We start from the raw sequence: 18848 nt of genomic DNA, 5'->3' as shown, positions 1-18848 counted from the left end.
ATAAATCCAGACAAACAGGAATCTCCTTATCAGTTCTTATTCTAGAATATGTGAAGTCAGAATATGAACATGAAAGTTCCAACAATGAAGAAAATTGGAAATAGGTGGTTTTATTTTTATATTGGACCTGTGATTTCATTGCTGTAGAGAATGGCCAATGAGGACCCCCCTCCCATCTTCAGTAGAGAGAGGTCCTATTCTTCAAGTTATAGTGAGGTTACCTAAGTTAACTAAGGTTACCAAGTCAGGATGTGTCAGGTTTTTCTGACTCACAGGCCGGCCTTCTGTCCACTCCACTAGAATGCTTTAAAATAGCATTAAATATGGGAACTCCACTGCCTAAAAACGAAGGTGTGCTTGGGAATACTGTGAGAGCAAAAGTATATTTGCATGGTCGGCGTTTGGGTTCCAAATGCAGCCCCTACCTTCACTCTAGCAGAAGTCAAACTGAGAGCCTTCTCCCCAAGGGACTGCACAAAAGCCCTATTCATTGAGTTGCTCATCAGCTCGTGCTGGTCAAAGAACTTCCGGATGATCCCTTCACTGTACTTCTCAAACCCCGAGTCAAACTGGGACCGGCCATCGGGGGTGGGCACGTGGTAGCGCAGCCTGATATTGAGTGGGGAGCGGGCCCCACAGCTGACATTGGCCAGCCCGGTCAGCCTTTGCATCACGCCCGGCAGCAGATGCTGCAGCCGCTGCTGCACCTGACGGGCCGAAGTGGAAGTGTCGAGTCCCACTGAGATGTCCACAGTGCATTCTGTGAGGGGGGAAGAACAGCAATAAGCAAGCGTAAGGACTTCACCCTGTGTGGAGCGTCCCTAGCCCACAGGACCCAGCCGGGACTCAGGCCTGTAAGGATTCACCCTGTATGAAGCGTTCCCGGCCCTACAGGACCCAGCTGGGACTCAGGCCCATAAGGACTTTACCCTGTGTGGAGCGTCCCTGCCCACAGGACCCAGCCAGGACTCAGGCCCATAAGGACTTCACCCTGTGTGGAGTGTCCCTAGCCCACAGGACCCAGCCAGGACTCAGGCCTGTAAGGATTCACCCTGTATGAAGCGTTCCCGGCCCTACAGGACCCAGCCAGGACTCAGGCCTGTAAGGATTCACCCTGTATGAAGCGCTCCCGGCCCTACAGGACCCAGCTGGGACTCAGGCCCATAAGGACTTTACCCTGTGTGGAGCATCCCTGCCCACAGGACCCAGCCAGGACTCAGGCCTGTAAGGATTCACCCTGTATGAAGCGTTCCCGGCCCTACAGGACCCAGCTGGGACTCAGGCCCATAAGGACTTTACCCTGTGTGGAGCGTCCCTGCCCACAGGACCCAGCCAGGACTCAGGCCCATAAGGACTTCACCCTGTGTGGAGTGTCCCTAGCCCACAGGACCCAGCCAGGACTCAGGCCTGTAAGGATTCACCCTGTATGAAGCGTTCCCGGCCCTACAGGACCCAGCCAGGACTCAGGCCTGTAAGGATTCACCCTGTATGAAGCGCTCCCGGCCCTACAGGACCCAGCTGGGACTCAGGCCCATAAGGACTTTACCCTGTGTGGAGCGTCCCCGGCCCACAGGACCCAGCCAGGACTCAGGCCTGTAAGGACTTCACCCTGTGTGGAGTGTCCCTAGCCCACAGGACCCAGCCGGGACTCAGGCCCAAACTGCAAGGGGTCTGAGAGACCCCATCAGAGCTCATTCTTGGTTCGCTGCGCCCCAAAGGGCTGATGCTTGGCAGGGGCCTAAGAAATGCTTACTGAGCAGCCACTGGTGGCAGACCACCATCTGAGGAAGACAGCACATCAGGAGAGCTTCTGCAGAAGCTAGTGATTAAAGAAAAAGCCTGATGGAGTATATCTTAACTGTATTGACCATTATTACCACTGATGTATTACCAATCATTACCACTGTTACATTAAGCCAACATCAGTGAGAAAAGTAATTGAAACAGAAAAAATAAATTGGTCACCTGCTGGTCCCTGGAAGCTCTGCCTGTTCCACTGTAAAATTGCACAACAAACATTTAAGTGCCTCCTCCACAAGGGGCAGACGTATCTCCGGAGTGGCCAGCTTCTCACTGACCCCGTGTGGAAGGAGCCACTGGGGAAGCAGACAGGGGCACAATGGAATTCACCAGGAAGCCAAGATCCAGTGACAAAGAAGCCATCCCCAGACACATCCACCAGCAGCAGCAGCTAATGGAGCAGAAGGCTCAACAAAAAGGGCCCTCCCAGCCAGAGGAACGGTCAACTGGGGCAGAATACCTCTATCACAACCTCCCCTCCAAAAACAGTGCACGAGCTGGTGACCTCCTGATATAGGAAAGGCCCAGAGAGGCAACCCCCCCCACCACCACCACTGAGTAGTCTTAAATCACTGAATGGATGTGGTCAAACTGAGATTTGTTAATTGATTGTAGCTTAAAAAGGCCCAAGTCTCAACTGTATCTCCAGTGGTCCTGCTCTCTATCTGGCCACTGGACCCAGATGGCCCTGGAGGGGAAAGGGAGGTGGGGGACCTTGCCCAGCCTCCATCACTTAAGTCCAATTCACTTGCAGGTCATGGCAGCCACAAATATGAATAAGAGGCAATGCTAGATCCTGGACCTTCTTGGTTTGAGGTCTCATTGTATCATCTAACAAAACGGACCAAGGGAAAACTTGTAATAAATAAATAAATAAATAAACTTGTAAAATGACCATCAGAGACAGAGAAATATGTTTCTGGAAAAGCTGATTTTTCACTAGGACAAATGGGCAAGTTTATGAACTGGTGGGGTTCTATGAGCCTCAGAGTATCTCTTAGTCATAGCTGAGCCATTTCCTAGGAATAACTTTAATGATTCATTGCTCTGTCACCTCCTACCTGGCTCCAATAGGAACCAGATCATGCAAAGAAAAGTCAGGATTCAGAAGTGTTCCAGTTCTCTGGTCCCGAGAGGGAATCATACTAAAAAAGCCTCAGCCATTCACTTCTGACCCAGAAAAGAAAGATCACAGACACAAGAGAAAATTCAACAATGATACTTTTGGAGGAAATAAGTAGAGTACTGTTAATACAAAAATGGAGATGATGATGATGATGAATGTGGGAAATTTTAGTCTGTTCTCATTTTTGTTTAGTGTTCTCATGAACATGAGAAAGGTCAAAAAAAAAAAAAAAACCATCAAGTATTCAAGAGTAGCTGAGATCCAGCCATGTTTATTGCATAGTCTGTGACAGCTAGTCATTTATCTTTCAGAGATGTTTAATCTCTCTCATATCTATGAATTCAGAGCATATACTTCTTTGATATATGCTCTCTTTATATAACTCTTTGATAACAGAATTTTTTAAAAGTTTCTGTTCTTTACTCAAAATTCACAGGGAGGCTCCTGAGATCCTGTAATAGATGACCTGTACTAGTGTACATATAACAATGAAACACTTGTATTCTTCCAAGTCATTCTGTATATATCTTGTTTGTACACAGCTGTTTGTAGATTACTTTCCCTATCTTTAGGTCAGGAGTTCATTGAGAGCAAGGACAGCTTTTGCCTTTTTTGTATTCTCACTGTCTCATACACATAGTAGGCATTTAATAACTGCCTTTTGGCACATATAGCAAGTGTATGGTTGTGTTTAAAAATATTTTATTTATTATTTATATATCATATATAATAAATATATTAAATATAAATATATTTTTAAAAAATCCATTTTTGTTGAATTTATTATATAACCTTTTTATTCTAGCCTATTACAAATTTAGTTCTGGTCACAAATTTCTAACATATCAGGTTTAGAATCAGACTTTATTCAAGTACTTATTACTTCATTATTAACTATGGGTCCTTGGACAAGTGACTTTAGCTCTGAGTCTGAGTTTTCTTATCTGTAAAATGGGGATGAACCTGCTGCTATAGTTGATATGAAGAGCATTAAAGTAGCCACCGCTGGCTCTTTTGTTAGCAATATGTTATCTGAATTTGGGGTAGCTGAAACAAAGGCATTTGTTCATATGTATATAATGACAAAGTTGGAAGGAACTATAGAAATCATGCAATTAATAATTTCTTGAAACAATCACTAATTAATCACAGCTGACTACACTAAATTGGAAGTTTTGCTTTGAATTTTAAGTGGATTAGCTCATTTGACCCTTTCCAACAGGTCTGTGAAGTAGGCACTACTAATATTATTGTATTTTTACAATAATTTTAAACATTTTAATGTTTAAATTAACATTTTAAAATGTTAAATAAAAAACATTTAATTTAAAAAAATAAACATTTTAAAGCTCAGGAAACAGAGGTGACAGGCTTTGCCCACATCACAGAATCAGTAAGATTCCAATCAGAGTCTTACACTGGGTCCCTATTGCTCTTCTAATATATTAAATGGCCTCTATAAACAATGAGGCAGTCAGTCTGAGTTTTCAAGTCCCTGGTAGTGCTGGGTCTTTTACATTTGAAAAGAAGATATTGCATTTGTTTCTCTCAATTATTTCACAGTGTTCTAACACACAGCACGGCAACCTTGAAAAATTTTGGCTTCACATTAAAAGAAGTCCCTACATTCTACCAGTTTCTGATCTAGCTGAACTTAATTTAAAATGGGACCTAATGATAAACCTGGGGAAATAGCTTAGACCTTCAGAGGCTATACATCAATTGGTACCAAGAAACTAGATTTCCGAGAATACTTGCTTCCCAAGATTCTTTGAAAATAATTTCACTGAGGCAATAATTATGTTTCATGCTAATAAGTGTCCTGGGAAGATTTCCTACTGTGTTAATATAAGGCCTTAAACGTGATTTTTTTCTAACAATGTAAGTATACTTTGTAATGCCTAGATTGATATAAACATACTTTATAAATGGCTAGATTGATGTATGATAATCACATTAACTATAAAGATTTCTGTGCCTTTTAAAATCAGATAAATCTTCTAATTTGTATGTTAGTCAATGGAATCTCCCCAGTTTCTAAGATCCAGAGAAAATATGGAGTCTAAAAAAAAAAGAAACTCCTCAAGTTTTTATCATAAAATGGATTTTTAGGCTTTGTCTTTGTAGGCAATCCAAACTTGTGAATTTGATAGGTGCTGACAACCTAACTGATTCTTTGGGGTTGGGCTTCCTTTATTTTTTTTGTCTCCATTAACTTAATAATGATTATCTTTTGATTTTGCCTTAGGAATATAGGATATTAATACTCTATATAATTAACTAAGTCCTTCTTTTTACTTATTTATCTTTTTAACCTCAATCTTGTTTACCTTTCTAGGCCTCTGTTTTCCTTATCTATAAAGTACATGGGACTAGATCGCCTCCAAAATCCTTTTCAGCTCTAAATTTAGATGCCTATGAACCTAAAGTACTGTTTAAAAGCTGTTAATCAAAAGAACACTAGTTTGAACTATTGCAGAAGAAAGCAAGCAGAAAATGAGTCCATAGTTTCATTAATGTAGCTCTGCTAGATCAGGGTTCTACATGAAGTTTTTTTTTTTTTTTTTCTCATACCATCCTGTAATTTCACTGGTATGGAAAATGCATAATATAGAAAATCTCTCCACCAGATCTATTGGCAGCTCCTCTGGAACTTGTAGGCTCAATTCATGGTCAGATAGCTAGAACCTGGCAGAGGAAAGAGCTGAATCTTCCTGACTCCACTGACAAGATCCCAGAGGTGAATATAGAAACAGACCCCCTATTTATTGAATTTCCATCTAACCCTCATCTACTTCCTTGCCTTTCTTTAGGTAATGAATCTCTCTGAGATTATGTCTACTCCATTCAATAAGCACCTCTTTCTCTGTCTTTTGTCTGGAATCATCATGGAAATGTGAATTATAAACAGCACATATATAATAATCACTCACCAGTATTAATAATGTCGCTAGATGCACAGAGCTCACTGACAACCTTCCTTTCAATAAAGCCCAGTTGTCCAAAGTCCTCCACCACAAAGACCCTCTTCCCGTCGCCAGCAATGTCCTGAAGTTCAAAAAGATTGATGACTCCAATACCGATGGCAAAAATGTTGATTTTTTCATTTCTCAAGTCGCTTGCTGCTTCCACGACTGAATCATTGGACATCCCATCGGTAATGACTACTAGGCTCTGTAACACATTGAGGTTCTTCCGGCTCCCATTGGCAGGTTCAAAAAAACTCTTGACAAACTTCAGTCCTTTGCCAGTATACGTTTTACTTCTCAGCTGGGTAATCTTGTCGATGTGTCCACTGATTTCGGCACCAGAGTAGAAAGCATTGAGGTAGAATTCTTTCTTAGGATCAGTGCTATACTGAGCAACCCCAATGCGCACCTTATCCTTGCCAATGGTGAAACTGTTCACTATTTGCTTCATAAAGGTTTTCATAGCAGTGAAGTTCCGGGGATGGATGCTCAAGGATCCATCAATGAGGAACACGAGGTCTATTTGCTGATGGCCACAAACTGGAAATAGAAAAAAATCAATTAAATTACAAGTTTGGGAAAGTGAGATCATTATCCAAGTCTTTCTCCCTTGGTGTTTTTACTCTTATTCCCAACTCTGGCCAAGTGATTCATTCAAATGAACAAAAATACACATTTATGTCTTTAATGTCATATGTCCTTTAAGAAATTAGTTTGTAGACAAGTTAAAACTGAGTGCACTGTGAAAAATATAGCACAGAGCCAAGGAGGCGAGGGATAGAGATAAGAGTAATTTCAATTGATACACAGAACTCACAGGTCTCTATCAAAGCAAAGTGGCACCTTTTCTACAATTTAGAATCTGAGAGAACTACCTGGACACCCTGAGAGGTTGAGTCCCTTATCCAGGGTCACACAGTCAGTAGGTGATGAAGGCAGGACCTGAATCCCTCTTCCTGGATCTGAGCCCGGCTCTCTGATTCATTATGTCACAGCTGCCTCCAAATGAGACAACTTCTCACGTACCAGCATAAATATGGAAGTGCGTCCAAGCTTCAGATCAGCTAAATCACCCAGACCTGTCCCAAACCTCCAAGTCTCATCGAGAACAATTTAGGTAAATGTGTAAGCTGATTTAACATCCTAACTGTTTAGAAGAGCACCGGGTTTGGAGGCAGAAGAACCAAGAGCAAATTCTGGCTCTGCTCACAGCACAACCTTTGGTAAAGACTTTAGTTTCCAGCTTTGCCACATGGCAATGAGGGGCCCCTAGCATCTTGCCCTGTAACCCTATGATCTAATTCAGATGTTTATGTTATTGCATGCTGCCTACATCATGTAGCTCCCAGAGGCAGCAGCAAGAGGTGTGTAAGGGATGTGTATATGAATACGAGTGTGAGAGTGTATTATGAATGGGGGACTAAAAACTATGGTCCTGCCCCTATCCCTAATCTCTAGAAAGCTGGATGGGCTCAGTGAGGACCCTGAGGGACCTGATGGAATCAAAGAAGACTCAAAATAGGATAAAAGTTAGGCCAACAAGAATGACGGCATCTCTAAATGAAATGAACAGAACCAGGAGGACATTGTAACAGTAACAGCAAGAGGGTATGATGATCAACTTTGACAGACTTTGTTCTTCTCAGAAATATAATGATTTAGTTCCAAAACACTCATCATAAAATAAATCATCATAAAATACAATCCATATTAAGAGAAAGAACTATGGAGTCTCAATGCAGACCAAAGCAAAATATTTTTCTTTTTTGTTTTTTCTTTCTCATGATTTTTCCCTTTTGTTTTGATTCTTCTTTCACAATGTCACTAATATGGAAATATGTTTGATGTGATTGTAAATATATAACCTCATTCAGATTGCTTGCCATCTTGAGAAAGGAAAGGGAAGAGGAGAAAATGGAAATCAAAAAGTAAATGTTGAAAACTATCTTTACATGTAAATGGAAAAAAATGAAATGCTACTAAGTGGGGGGGGAGAAAAAAAAGAATGATAGCATCCTTTCTAAATTAGAAATTGGCTGGGTATCATTAAAGCACATCAGGAAATGTAATTAAATCAAGCGGGATCATCTAAATAAACACAAAAATCAGATCCAATGGAAAAAGCTATTGGAGAAGAATTGTGTATTTGAAAAAAAAATAAGCTCACTAATTTTTTTTGGTTGTGCAAACAGTGAATAAAGTGTGTGCCCATCAAGTGGAGATTGGCTAAAAATAATAGTGGTGTATGAATGCAAAGTAGTATTTTGTATAGTTAGAAATGGCAAAGGAGAAGAATTCAGAGAAAAATGAGAAGACTCAAATGAACTGATTCAGGACAATAAAAATCTAGAATCATGGGAAAATGTATCCAATGATATAAGCAACAGCACTACTAAAGGATAGATGAACTCAAAGCAATTAAAATCAACCAATCTTAATGAAAGCTATTTCCTTCTTCTTTGGAGAGAATAAGCACCAATACTGGGAGAATGTTGTACATGCTTTCTATTCAAATGCTTCATCCAACTATTTTCTTAGTTCCATTGTTGTTATAAAAGTAGGTTCAAAGAGGGAAAGTGATCGTTAGCAATTCTTAGAATTAAAAAAATCCTATCACCAATAAATCATTTTTTGAGAAAAAAAAGTTCACTTACTTGGTTTTGATTCATTACATATGACATGAGTCACTTTTTCATGCAAATCATAAAGTTCGTCATAACTCTGCACCACAAATGATCTATCTAGATGTCTTGTGATAGTGTGAAGTTCTGGTCTCTTGACACTTTTTATTCCAATGGCAAAGACATTAATATCAACTTCTTTCAGAGCCTCTGCTGAGTCTTGTAAGTACGCTCTTTCTTTAGGCTCAGTTGGCCTGTTGGTAATGAGCACCAAGATTTGGGTGATACCCATGGATGGACGCCCTCCATGCATCTCGGCAAACATTTCCTTCGCAAACTTTAAAGCTGTGGCTGTGTGGGCTTTCCCCACCTTGGGTTTCAGGTGTAAAATGGCTTCCCTGATCTGAGCTTTGGTAATGTAGGTATTCAGTGAAAAAAGTACTTCTGAATTATCACTATAGGAAATTGCTCCAAATCTCACATTGTTCTTTCCAACCAGTGAGTCATTGACAATGGCTTCCATGAGTCTGTGAATGGCCATGAGCTCTTGGTTGGAGGTGCTACTAGATGCATGCACCACAAATAGGATATCTGCAGCTTCTGTCTTTTTGCAAGCTGTGACAAAGAAAAGGAGAAAAGTCTCACACATTCACTCATTCACTAAGTAGGTGCCTACCTTGCACAGTCATGCCTTGAGCTTCTGTAAACTTTCAGAGAGAAGGCAAGCGAGCATGGGATCCTAGTTTAGGAGTTAATTCTGCCCAATCACGTTGTCTTTGCACTTAAGGGCCTGGTGAAATCTAATACATAAAGACATATTTATATATGTCTTTATAGCATATATATATATATATGCTAGGAAGACATAAACATGTTGATTCATATATATGTATATATATATATATGTGCTAGGAAGACATAAACATGTTGGTTCCAATTCTGATTCACCCCTGACTTATTTTTTTAAATAAAAGGAACCAAGGATGAAAAGTCTGGAGAATACAACAAATATTCATTAAGTACCTACTATATGCCAATGGAACCAATCATCAAACATTTAATAAGTACCTACTATGTTCTCATGTGTACAAAAAGAGAATAGATGGTTAGTAGTATTAATAATATATGCACTGGAACACAGTAGGTGCTTAATAAATATTTGTTGCCTCATTTATTGACTAGATGCAAGAAATTATAGTAGGTGATGAGATATTTAAAATAAGAACCCTTGCTCTCAAGGAATTTACATTCCATCGAGGGGGATATAATACACAAATAACTAAATACAATGTACAAAAGAAATCAAAAAAATTTCAGGGTCAATAGGAAAAGAGCACTATTGCTTGAGGGAATCAGGAAAAACTTCAGGTAGAAGATGGTAACTAAGCTGAGCCTTCAGGAGAACTGGGGATTCCAAGAGGAGGTGAGGAGGGATATTTCTACTCAATCTCTTCCAATATGTGAAGAAGGTAACTATGTGGAAGTGGGGTGATGTAGTACCTAATCACACAAGAGCTCAGTGCGAAGTGTCCCCTCCACCCACTATGTCCCACCTCTATGGCACAGAACTAAAGAGAACTTTTCAATCTAATTAAACCCAGTAGATACCCTCTACATGTTTCATGTGTAAATTTTAAAACAAACAAACCAAACAGAGGTTTGCTGTTACTCACCCTCCTCTATATTGCAGAGCCTAAAAAATATCTCCTTTTCCAAGAAAAGGAGGGAATCGAAATTTTCCTCATAATACACCTTGTCCTGGGCACCTGTGACCTCCAGCAGCTGAAAGTTGTTGGCTTTATGTGCTCCAATGGCAAAGATCTTGATTCCTTGATCTCTGAGGGCTTTGGCTGGTGTTTTTACAGCATCCTTGGATTCCCCATCGATGAGCAGAATTAAATACTGGGGTACATTAGGTCTTCCTCCCTTTGGCCTATCAAAGTAAAAAGAAGCAAAGGAAAGGGCGCTCCCCAGTAGGGTATCTTCTTTCATTTGTACCATATCAGAAATGGCTCCAAGAATGTCCATCTTAGAGAAGTAAGTGTCAAGTTGGAACTCCTCCTGGGGGACTGAACTGAACTGCAAGAGCCCAACGTGTACTTTGTCAGGGCCGATATCCGACCGGTTCACCATCTGCCTCACGAATTCCTTCATCTTCTCAAAGTCTCTAGAGCGGACCCTCTCAGAGCCATCAACCAAGAAAAGAATGTCTGCTTTCATATCCTTACATACTAAGAAAATGTAGAAGAAAAAAAAGGAACGTTTCATGTCTGAATTTAGTGGAACTCACCCCCTTTCCCATCTCCAACTCTCTAAATCCCTCCTCCAAAACATGCACATCCAGCAATGTGGCAGCTTAGGTGGAAAATGTACCAGCTCTTCGGAAAATGAAAATCTGCTATGACTGAGAAGGCACAGCCCAACCATTTCTCAAGCCAATAAGCCTTTGTGTGGCTATAGCTGAGTGGACACAAGACAAGACCATGAAATGTGCACTTCTTGACGACCCATGGGGCACTCTAATTCTCAGTTCCATGACAATCTGACTAACTTATTCTCCCCAGCTGTAAGCCAGAATGAAGATGGGAGTGCAAATGTTGTGGATGGTGAGTGAGAATTGATTTGGGACCTTCATCTTCCTTACCCTCTGAGAAGCAGATGTCCCGGATGACTTCTTCCTGAATATGCTTTAAGGAACCAAAATCATTCACAAAAAACATCCTATTTTCTGAGCCAGAGATCTCCACCAGCTCCTTGGTGATAGCAGATTTGACACCAATGGCATAGATGGTAATGTTTTCCTGCCTCAGCTCCTCTGCAGCCTGGGCCACTGGGTCCTGGGATTTCCCATCAGTTATGATGATGAGAAATCGAGGGACTCCTTCCCTGGCGACCCTTGAAAAAAGTCGTTTCATGAATCTCAGGGCATCTCCCGTGTGGGTGCCACCTTCCATCTGCTCATGTTTCCAATGGCCCTCTTCAGCTGGGCCACGCTGGTGTGCTGGCTGATGTTAAACTCGGTCTGGGAATAGTCTGAGTACTGGACCACCCCAAACCGCACTTGGTCTGCACCCACATGGAACACGCTTATCAGCTCATTCATGAATGTTTTCATCTCCTTGAAGTCTTCAGGGACTATGCTGCCTGATCCATCAATGAGGAAATAGAAATCGGCTTCCTCCGTGTTTACACAGCCTGGTCAGTGAGAACACAGAGACAGGTAAAAATACTCCCTGCATAGAGGGTTAAAAGGCACAGCCTAGGAAAGAAAAAGGCACTGGGCTCAATGCTGGAGATGCAAGAACAGAAATGAAACAATTCCTGCTCTCAAGAAATGTATGTTCCTTCCATGTCTGTCTAAGACTTTCTACATAGAAGGTGATAATGAAGAGGCAGGCTGGATCAGGCCAGAGATCTGACTCCAATATTAACCAGCCACATAGCCATGAGTGAGTCATCTCTGAGCACTTATCTATAAAATGGCAAAACTGATTAAAGCTGGAAAGGACCTCAGGGATGATCCCCACCTTACTGAAGGCCCCAAGAGGTTTAGTACCTTTCCCTGCACCACATGGCATCCTAACGGGATAAGAGCATTCTTATTCTTTGTCCCTTACAGGAGGAACCTGAGAAAAGACCTCTGTAAACCCTAAAGCGTAAGTGACCTTGACAGTGATAATCAGGGGTCCTCAAACTATGGCCCGTGGACCAGATTCAGCAGCTGAGGATGTTTATCCCCCTCACCAGGGCTATGAAGTTTCTTTATTTAAAGACCCACAAAACAAAGTTTTTGTCTTTACTATGGTCTGGCCTCCAATAGTCTAAGGGACAGTAAACTGGCCCCCTATTTAAAAAGTTTGAGGACCCCTGGTGATAATGATGCTCTTATGAGCCATGCCTTTCTGCAGGCTCAACAAGCCACAGCAGGTCCCTTCAAGACTGGCACAGCCTTCATGAGAATAGGGACCTCCTCTTTTAAGTGAGGTCCCCCATGAGTGAGCATTATCTAGAAGGAGCAAGAAGCCAGCAGCACTTGCACAGAGCATCACACCCACCCCTTATGGCCAGGCAGTGTAGATAATTCCAGCCTGTGCTCTACTGGCAGTTTTTTTTCGACGATTCTAGCTTCTTCCCTTACGTGTGTCCACTTCTGATTTCTCTGTGCACCTCGCTAGGGTTTTACCAAGTTCTAGATGGCTTGTGATCTGCATTCAGGGAAGGAGCAGCAGAAGCTCCCATGTGCTGAGGCAATCACAGATCCTTCAGGCACATACATGCAGAAGCAAGATATGTCTTTCACAAAACTAAGAAGTGCAAGGTTCAAAATCTTCTTTGAGGGAGAGGCTGCACATACAGAAAAAGCCATGGCTCAAGAACCGAAGGACCTTGGTACAAAGCTCAGCTCTGCTACTAACTGTAGAAATGTGACCAAGTCACCCTTACCTCCATGGGGCTCAATCTTCTCATCTGTAAGATGGACTGGGTGGCCTTTGAAGTCCCTTAAAACTCTCAACCTATGACACTATAAGGATTATATGAGATACTTGGAATAAAAAAAAGGAGTGTAAAAGGAGGAAAGAAGAAAGAGAGAGGAAAGAAAGGGAAAAAGAGAAGAAGGGAGGAAGGAAGGAAAAGAGGAAGGAAGGAAGAGGGAGAAGAATAGGGGAATGCTTCTTACCCTCTTTCAGAGTACGAGTCATCATTGGAACTGAAAAGGTTTTCTGCATGATCTCTGTGCACAAACGTTTCTTTATCTTGTCCCGGACCATTGAGAGCTGCAGGAATGATTCCAGGTAGATAGCATATTTCCGAGGTGGATAGGAGGCTATTTTGTCCAGGTCACCATTTTCTGAAGCTTTTTGGGTGCCCACAGCAAAGAGTGTGACCCCAGAGCGCCGGAGGAGAGAAGCTGGCCTGTCCACCCCATCCTTGGAAGAGCCTCCTGTGATGACCACAGCAAACTGCTGAACTCCTTGTCTAGACCGGCTACCCTTCTGCTGAGTGAATACAGTGTTCCTGAGGAAGTCCAGAGCAGCTCCCGTCTTGGTCTGGCCACCTACAAATGGCAACTTGTTCAAGTGACTCAAGATTTCTGATTGGCTCAGGACCGTGTCCAGGCCAAACTCAAGTCTCGGCTCCTCGCTGTAAAGTACCAGGCCAACTCTGACCTTGTCAGGGCCAATATTTAGAGAGTGGATGGTTCTCCCCAGGAACTGTATGGCCAGCTCAAAATTCTCCAACCCGATTCCACTTGACGCCTCAACAAGGAACACAATGTCAGCCACAGAAGCACTCGTACACACTACAAGCAAAAATCCAGAAATGATAAGTCACACTTCTAATGACTGCTATGCTTTCCATATGATGATTTAGAACACATGGCACAAATCTGATGGTTTAAAATTCAGGTCTAATTTTTTTGCTTCTTTTAAGGCAAGGAAGGTAACTACAGGTGATACACAACCAATGTGTAGGTTTTAAAATGTTCAACCCTGAACCATACCCACACCACTCATCCAGAGTCTGAATATCTGGAAAATCAATAAAAATGTTCCTTTAAATGACTTTCTAGTTTCTTTTTGACTTCATTTCTTGAGTAAAATCTACTGTCAAGGTCTATAAGTTCTTCTTTCAAAAAGTCCCTTAGATCCACCTCTTCCTCTTATTACAGGTCTTTATCACTTCATATCTAGGTTATTACTGATATTTTGCTTCCAGGATCTCAACCCAAAAGACCCACCTATTTCTGAGCAAGAGAGTCACATAATGGAAGCAGATAGCAGAATGGAGACCAACATATGTTGTTTATAAGAAACTCACTTGAAAGAGAAAGACAAACACACATAAACACATATACACACAGAGTTACAAGACTAAAATGGAACAGAAATCTACTATGTGTCACCTAAGGTTTAAAATGTAAGAATAATGATCATGATTTCAGACAAGATAAAAGCAAAAACAGATGTAATTACAAGTGATAAACAAGAAAAGCACATTTTGCTAACAGGTACCAGAGACAATGAATTAATATCAGCACTAAACATCTAAGTACCAAATGATATAACATCTAAATTCTTAAAGAAAAAGTTAAATGAGTTATGAGGAGAAATAGACATTAAAATTATAATGTTAGGGACCTCAATTTACCCCTCTCAGACCTAGATTAATCTAACCAAAAAATAAACAAAAAAGAAATTAAGGACCTAAATAAATTTTAGGAAAGAGAGATATGATTGATCTCTGGAGACCAATGAATGGAAACAGAAAGGAATCTATGTCTCAGTTATGCACAAAAATTGACCTTATATTAGTGAACCAAAAACCTCACAAACAAATGGAGGGGGAAATAGAAATATTAACTATATCTTTCATGAACCAAAATACAATAAAATTATATTAAATAAAGGACTTTTGAAGCAAAAATTAAAAACTAAGTGGAACTAAATAACTTACTTCTAAACAATGTGTAGATCAAGGAATAAATCACAGAAATAATAAATAATCTTATTAAAGATAATGACATCAATGAGACAATATAACAAAATTTCTGGGATGCAACCAAAGCAAAACTTAGTGTAAAATTTATATTTCTAAACAGTTTTATCAATAAAAGAGAAAAAGAGTAGATCAATATATTGGGCATATAACTTTTTAAATGATAGGAAAACAATAAATTAAAAACTTTCAATTAAATATTAAAACAGAAAACCTAAAAATAAAAGGAAAGATTAACAAAATTGAAAGCAAAAACAAATTTAATTGTTAAATAAAATAAGAAGCTTAAAAATAAAATAGATAAGCTATTAGTTAATTTGATTTTTAAAAAGAAGAAAAAAATTTCCAGTATCAAAAGTGAAAATGGCAAATTCACAATCAGGAAAAAAATTAGTTATTAGGAGCTATATTCCTGTTTTATATGTAAATAAAACTGATCTAAATAAACGGATAAATATTTACAAAAATATAAATTGTCCAGAATAATAGAATAGCAAATAGAGTACATATATAATACTATGATGAAAAAAAAATGAAATAAGCCATAAATGCATTCCCCATGGGAAAGAAAAATAAACAGGACTAGCTAAATCTACAAATTAATTCTCCCAAACATTTATAGAATAATCTAAAGCCACATAAACTGTTTGGAAAAAATGGCAAAAGCAATTTCTGTCTATGATACAAATATAGACTGGATAGCTAAACCAGAATAGTCAAAATAGAAAAAGAAAACTATAAGACCAATTCACCAATAGTAAACACTGATGCAAAATTTTTAAATAAAAAATATCAAAGCATTTGATAAAATCCAACACCCGTTCTTATTAAAAACACTAGAGAGTATAGGAATAAATGGACTTTTCCTTAAAATAATCAGTAGCATCCATTTAAAACCATCAGCAAGCATCATATATTATAGGGACAAAAAAATCAGCAAAGAGACTACAAAAACATATCACAAAGATCATATACTATAATGAGACTGGATATATCAACAGATGCAAAAAAACCTTTTGATGAGAATACAATACTCATTTATGTTTTAAAAAAAACAACACTGGAAAGCACAGGAATCTATGATGCTTTTCTTAAAACGAAAATTACTAATAATTATAGAAAGGCAGACTTAAACAATTTTCTGAGATACCACCTGATGTCCATCAGATTGTCAAAACTGCTCAAAAAATGACAAATACTGGAGGAACTGCGAGAAAATAGATACTAAACTATTGATGGAGCTATGAACTGGTCCAGTTATTTTGGGAAGTCATTTGGAACTAAGCCAAAAGTTATTAAACTGGGCTTGTCTTTTGATCCAGAGTCTATTTCCTAAAAAGATCAAAAAAGAGGAAAAGGATTCATACATACAAAAATATTTTAAGCACCTTTTTATAGTAGTAAAGGAGAAATCAAATGGTGTCCATTATGAATCCTCTTCTTAAAACTTAAATGAATTAAATTTAAATGAATTGAAATGGATAATTAAAATTAAAATGAATAATTATCCCCAATTTATCTTTTTTATTCACAGATATTTTTTCATTTCTCGATGCAATAGAAAATGTAGTCAGATCCTACTCTCAATTATTAGAAACTTCATTGCCTAAGAAAGAAGTGACATAGAAAGTATAAAGATTTTCTGTCAGTATAATCCCATCCCACTGGAAATTAGGACACCATTTTCACTCCTCCTCACCTCAAGGTAAGATGGACTAAGTCTCTGCCATCATGAAGTTAAATCCCTCTTTGCCACTAAGTGTTAGAAAAGATTTTCCCAACTATAGCCAACACAGAACCTCCCAAACTTCTTCATGTGTGATTCAAAAGTGTGGTCCTGCCCTCCTTCCCAGAGAATGTATGAATCAAGGCATCGCGGCATTGGTTTTGCTAAAAGCAAGGCAGCTCCATCTTAAAAAGTAATACAATAATAAGTAAAAGTAATAATAAGACGACATCTCTTAGCTTTCCTACTATCAGCTCTTTGACCTATGTTACCTTGAGGTGACATAAACTTCTCCTTTTACCCCAAAGAATACACTGTACCTGCCAAGGCTTCTTCATCCATCTTAGGACTGAAGTGCAACCGGCCAGAGCTTTCCAACACCTGGCTGACATCCTGCTGAAGCTCCTTGAGCCCGTCTTGTCCCTCAATTTCAAAGACAAAGGAAGGAGTCGCCAGGACCTCCAGTTCTTTTCTATCAAAGTTCTGTATACCAACTGCCATGATCTGCACTCCCCTTGCTTTAAGCTTCTGAGTGGCTTCCAAGACCAAGTCTTCGGACTGCCCAGATGTGATGACCACTGCATACTGAGGGATGCCCTGGAGAAAGCGGCTCCCTGCCTTCTCCTGGAAAAAAGTCTCCTGTAAGAACTGAAGGGCATTCCCTGTCCTCCTGGCACCTCCTCGGAGTAGGAAATTCTGCTGGATGTGGGTGATCATCTCATCTGGCTTCTGGTAGGTGTTGAACAAAAACTCAACATGACCTTGGTGACCATACTGGGCCAGCCCAATCTGGTACTTGTCATGCCCAATCTCTAGCATGTCGATGACTCTGAAAATAAAACTTTTCATACGATGGAAACTGGCTGGTGACGTGCCCTTTGAGGTATCCACAAGGAAGACCACATCAGCATAGGATTTGGTGAATGCTAGAGAGAGAGGTAAAAGAGGGAGAAAAAACGCATAATAAACAAAAAAGATATTTTTCACAGTAACTAAAGACAAGGATTATTTTTCCTGAATTATTCAGATGGAAGAAGAGAGGCTTGAACATTGGAAACTATTCTTGCCCTGTACCTCAGTTTCCTTATTTGGAAAATGGAGTCAATAATGCTGGTACAACCAGTCCCATAGGGCCTAGGAGGAAAGCATTTTGTAAACCTCAAATATCTAGGGAGATAGGAGTTACTAGGATGACTTGGTCAAACCCATATGTGAATTAAAATCTCCTCTTTCTTGTATACCAGATCCTGCTTCCTCATTTAGTCCATCTTGATGTTTCCAACTCTGCTAATCTCTTTCTTCTCTAACTGCCTTGTGGTTACATTTGTCATTGATGCTACACTTTATCATAGATGATCTTGTTCTTTCATTTTTTTCACCTTCGTATCTTAGTTCTACATGTGGATTATAAGCTTCTTGTGGGCAAAGGCTATGTTATATTTCTTTGGGGTACCTTCACAGCAGAATTGTAATAAAGGATGTCACCAAAGAAATATATGATAGATAAACTAGACTGAGTAGTTGCGTGGTGAGAGAAAAGAAAAGACAAAGGGTGGTCTTCTCGTGCTGTTGGCATAATTATAATGCAAGAAAATTCAAGAAGTCTTCAGCACAGTTGTGTGCTCCCTGTAGCTTACTTATGGGAAGGCATGAAAAAGAATAGCACAGAATATCCAAGCATGAGTGGACCACAATCTGCATTACAGCGGATACTCCTAGAGTGTCTGAGTGTTCCCCAGAGCACCTGGGGCAGTGTGGAACACAAGAGATGGTATAAGAGAGAGCAGGGAGCTCAAACCTTAGCATTAAAATATACCTGATCTTTTTTTTTAAATTTCATAGCTTTTTATTTACAAGTTATATGTATGGGTAATTTTACAACACTGACAATTGCCAAACCTTTTATTCCAATTTTTCCCCTCCTTCCCCCCAGCCCCTCCCCTAGATGGCAGGATAACCAGTAGATGTTAAAAGTGTTTTTTAAACCTTATTCATTTTGATGATGGGAGAGAATACGAGGCACCTAGAGGGCACCCAATAATACCTTGTTGACTGACTTGATTCCATCCAGCAAAGGTTTATTAAATGCCTGCTATGTCCATGGTACT

The 18848-nt window shown here is 40.0% G+C and overlaps 1 protein-coding gene across 1 annotated transcript in view; it reads right to left on the bottom strand.

The window, feature by feature from the left end:
- Window positions 1–11431, bottom strand: part of LOC127538524 (collagen alpha-4(VI) chain-like) — a 55899-nt gene extending 44468 nt beyond the window's left edge. Inside the window, exons 1-5 of the mRNA XM_051962340.1 lie at window positions 11161–11431; window positions 10190–10747; window positions 8550–9131; window positions 5860–6435; window positions 426–760 (exon numbers count right to left, since the gene is read on the bottom strand). Coding sequence (XP_051818300.1) covers window positions 426–760; window positions 5860–6435; window positions 8550–9131; window positions 10190–10747; window positions 11161–11431 — 2322 coding nt within the window. The remainder of the gene's footprint in view (window positions 1–425; window positions 761–5859; window positions 6436–8549; window positions 9132–10189; window positions 10748–11160) is intronic.
- Between the last annotated feature and the right edge of the window lie 7417 nt (window positions 11432–18848).

Source organism: Antechinus flavipes, chromosome 5 (assembly GCF_016432865.1).
Source record: "Antechinus flavipes isolate AdamAnt ecotype Samford, QLD, Australia chromosome 5, AdamAnt_v2, whole genome shotgun sequence".
Classification (NCBI taxonomy): domain Eukaryota; kingdom Metazoa; phylum Chordata; class Mammalia; order Dasyuromorphia; family Dasyuridae; genus Antechinus; species Antechinus flavipes.
Note: the sequence above shows the minus strand (reverse complement) of the source record. Positions and strands in the feature narration are given on the sequence as shown.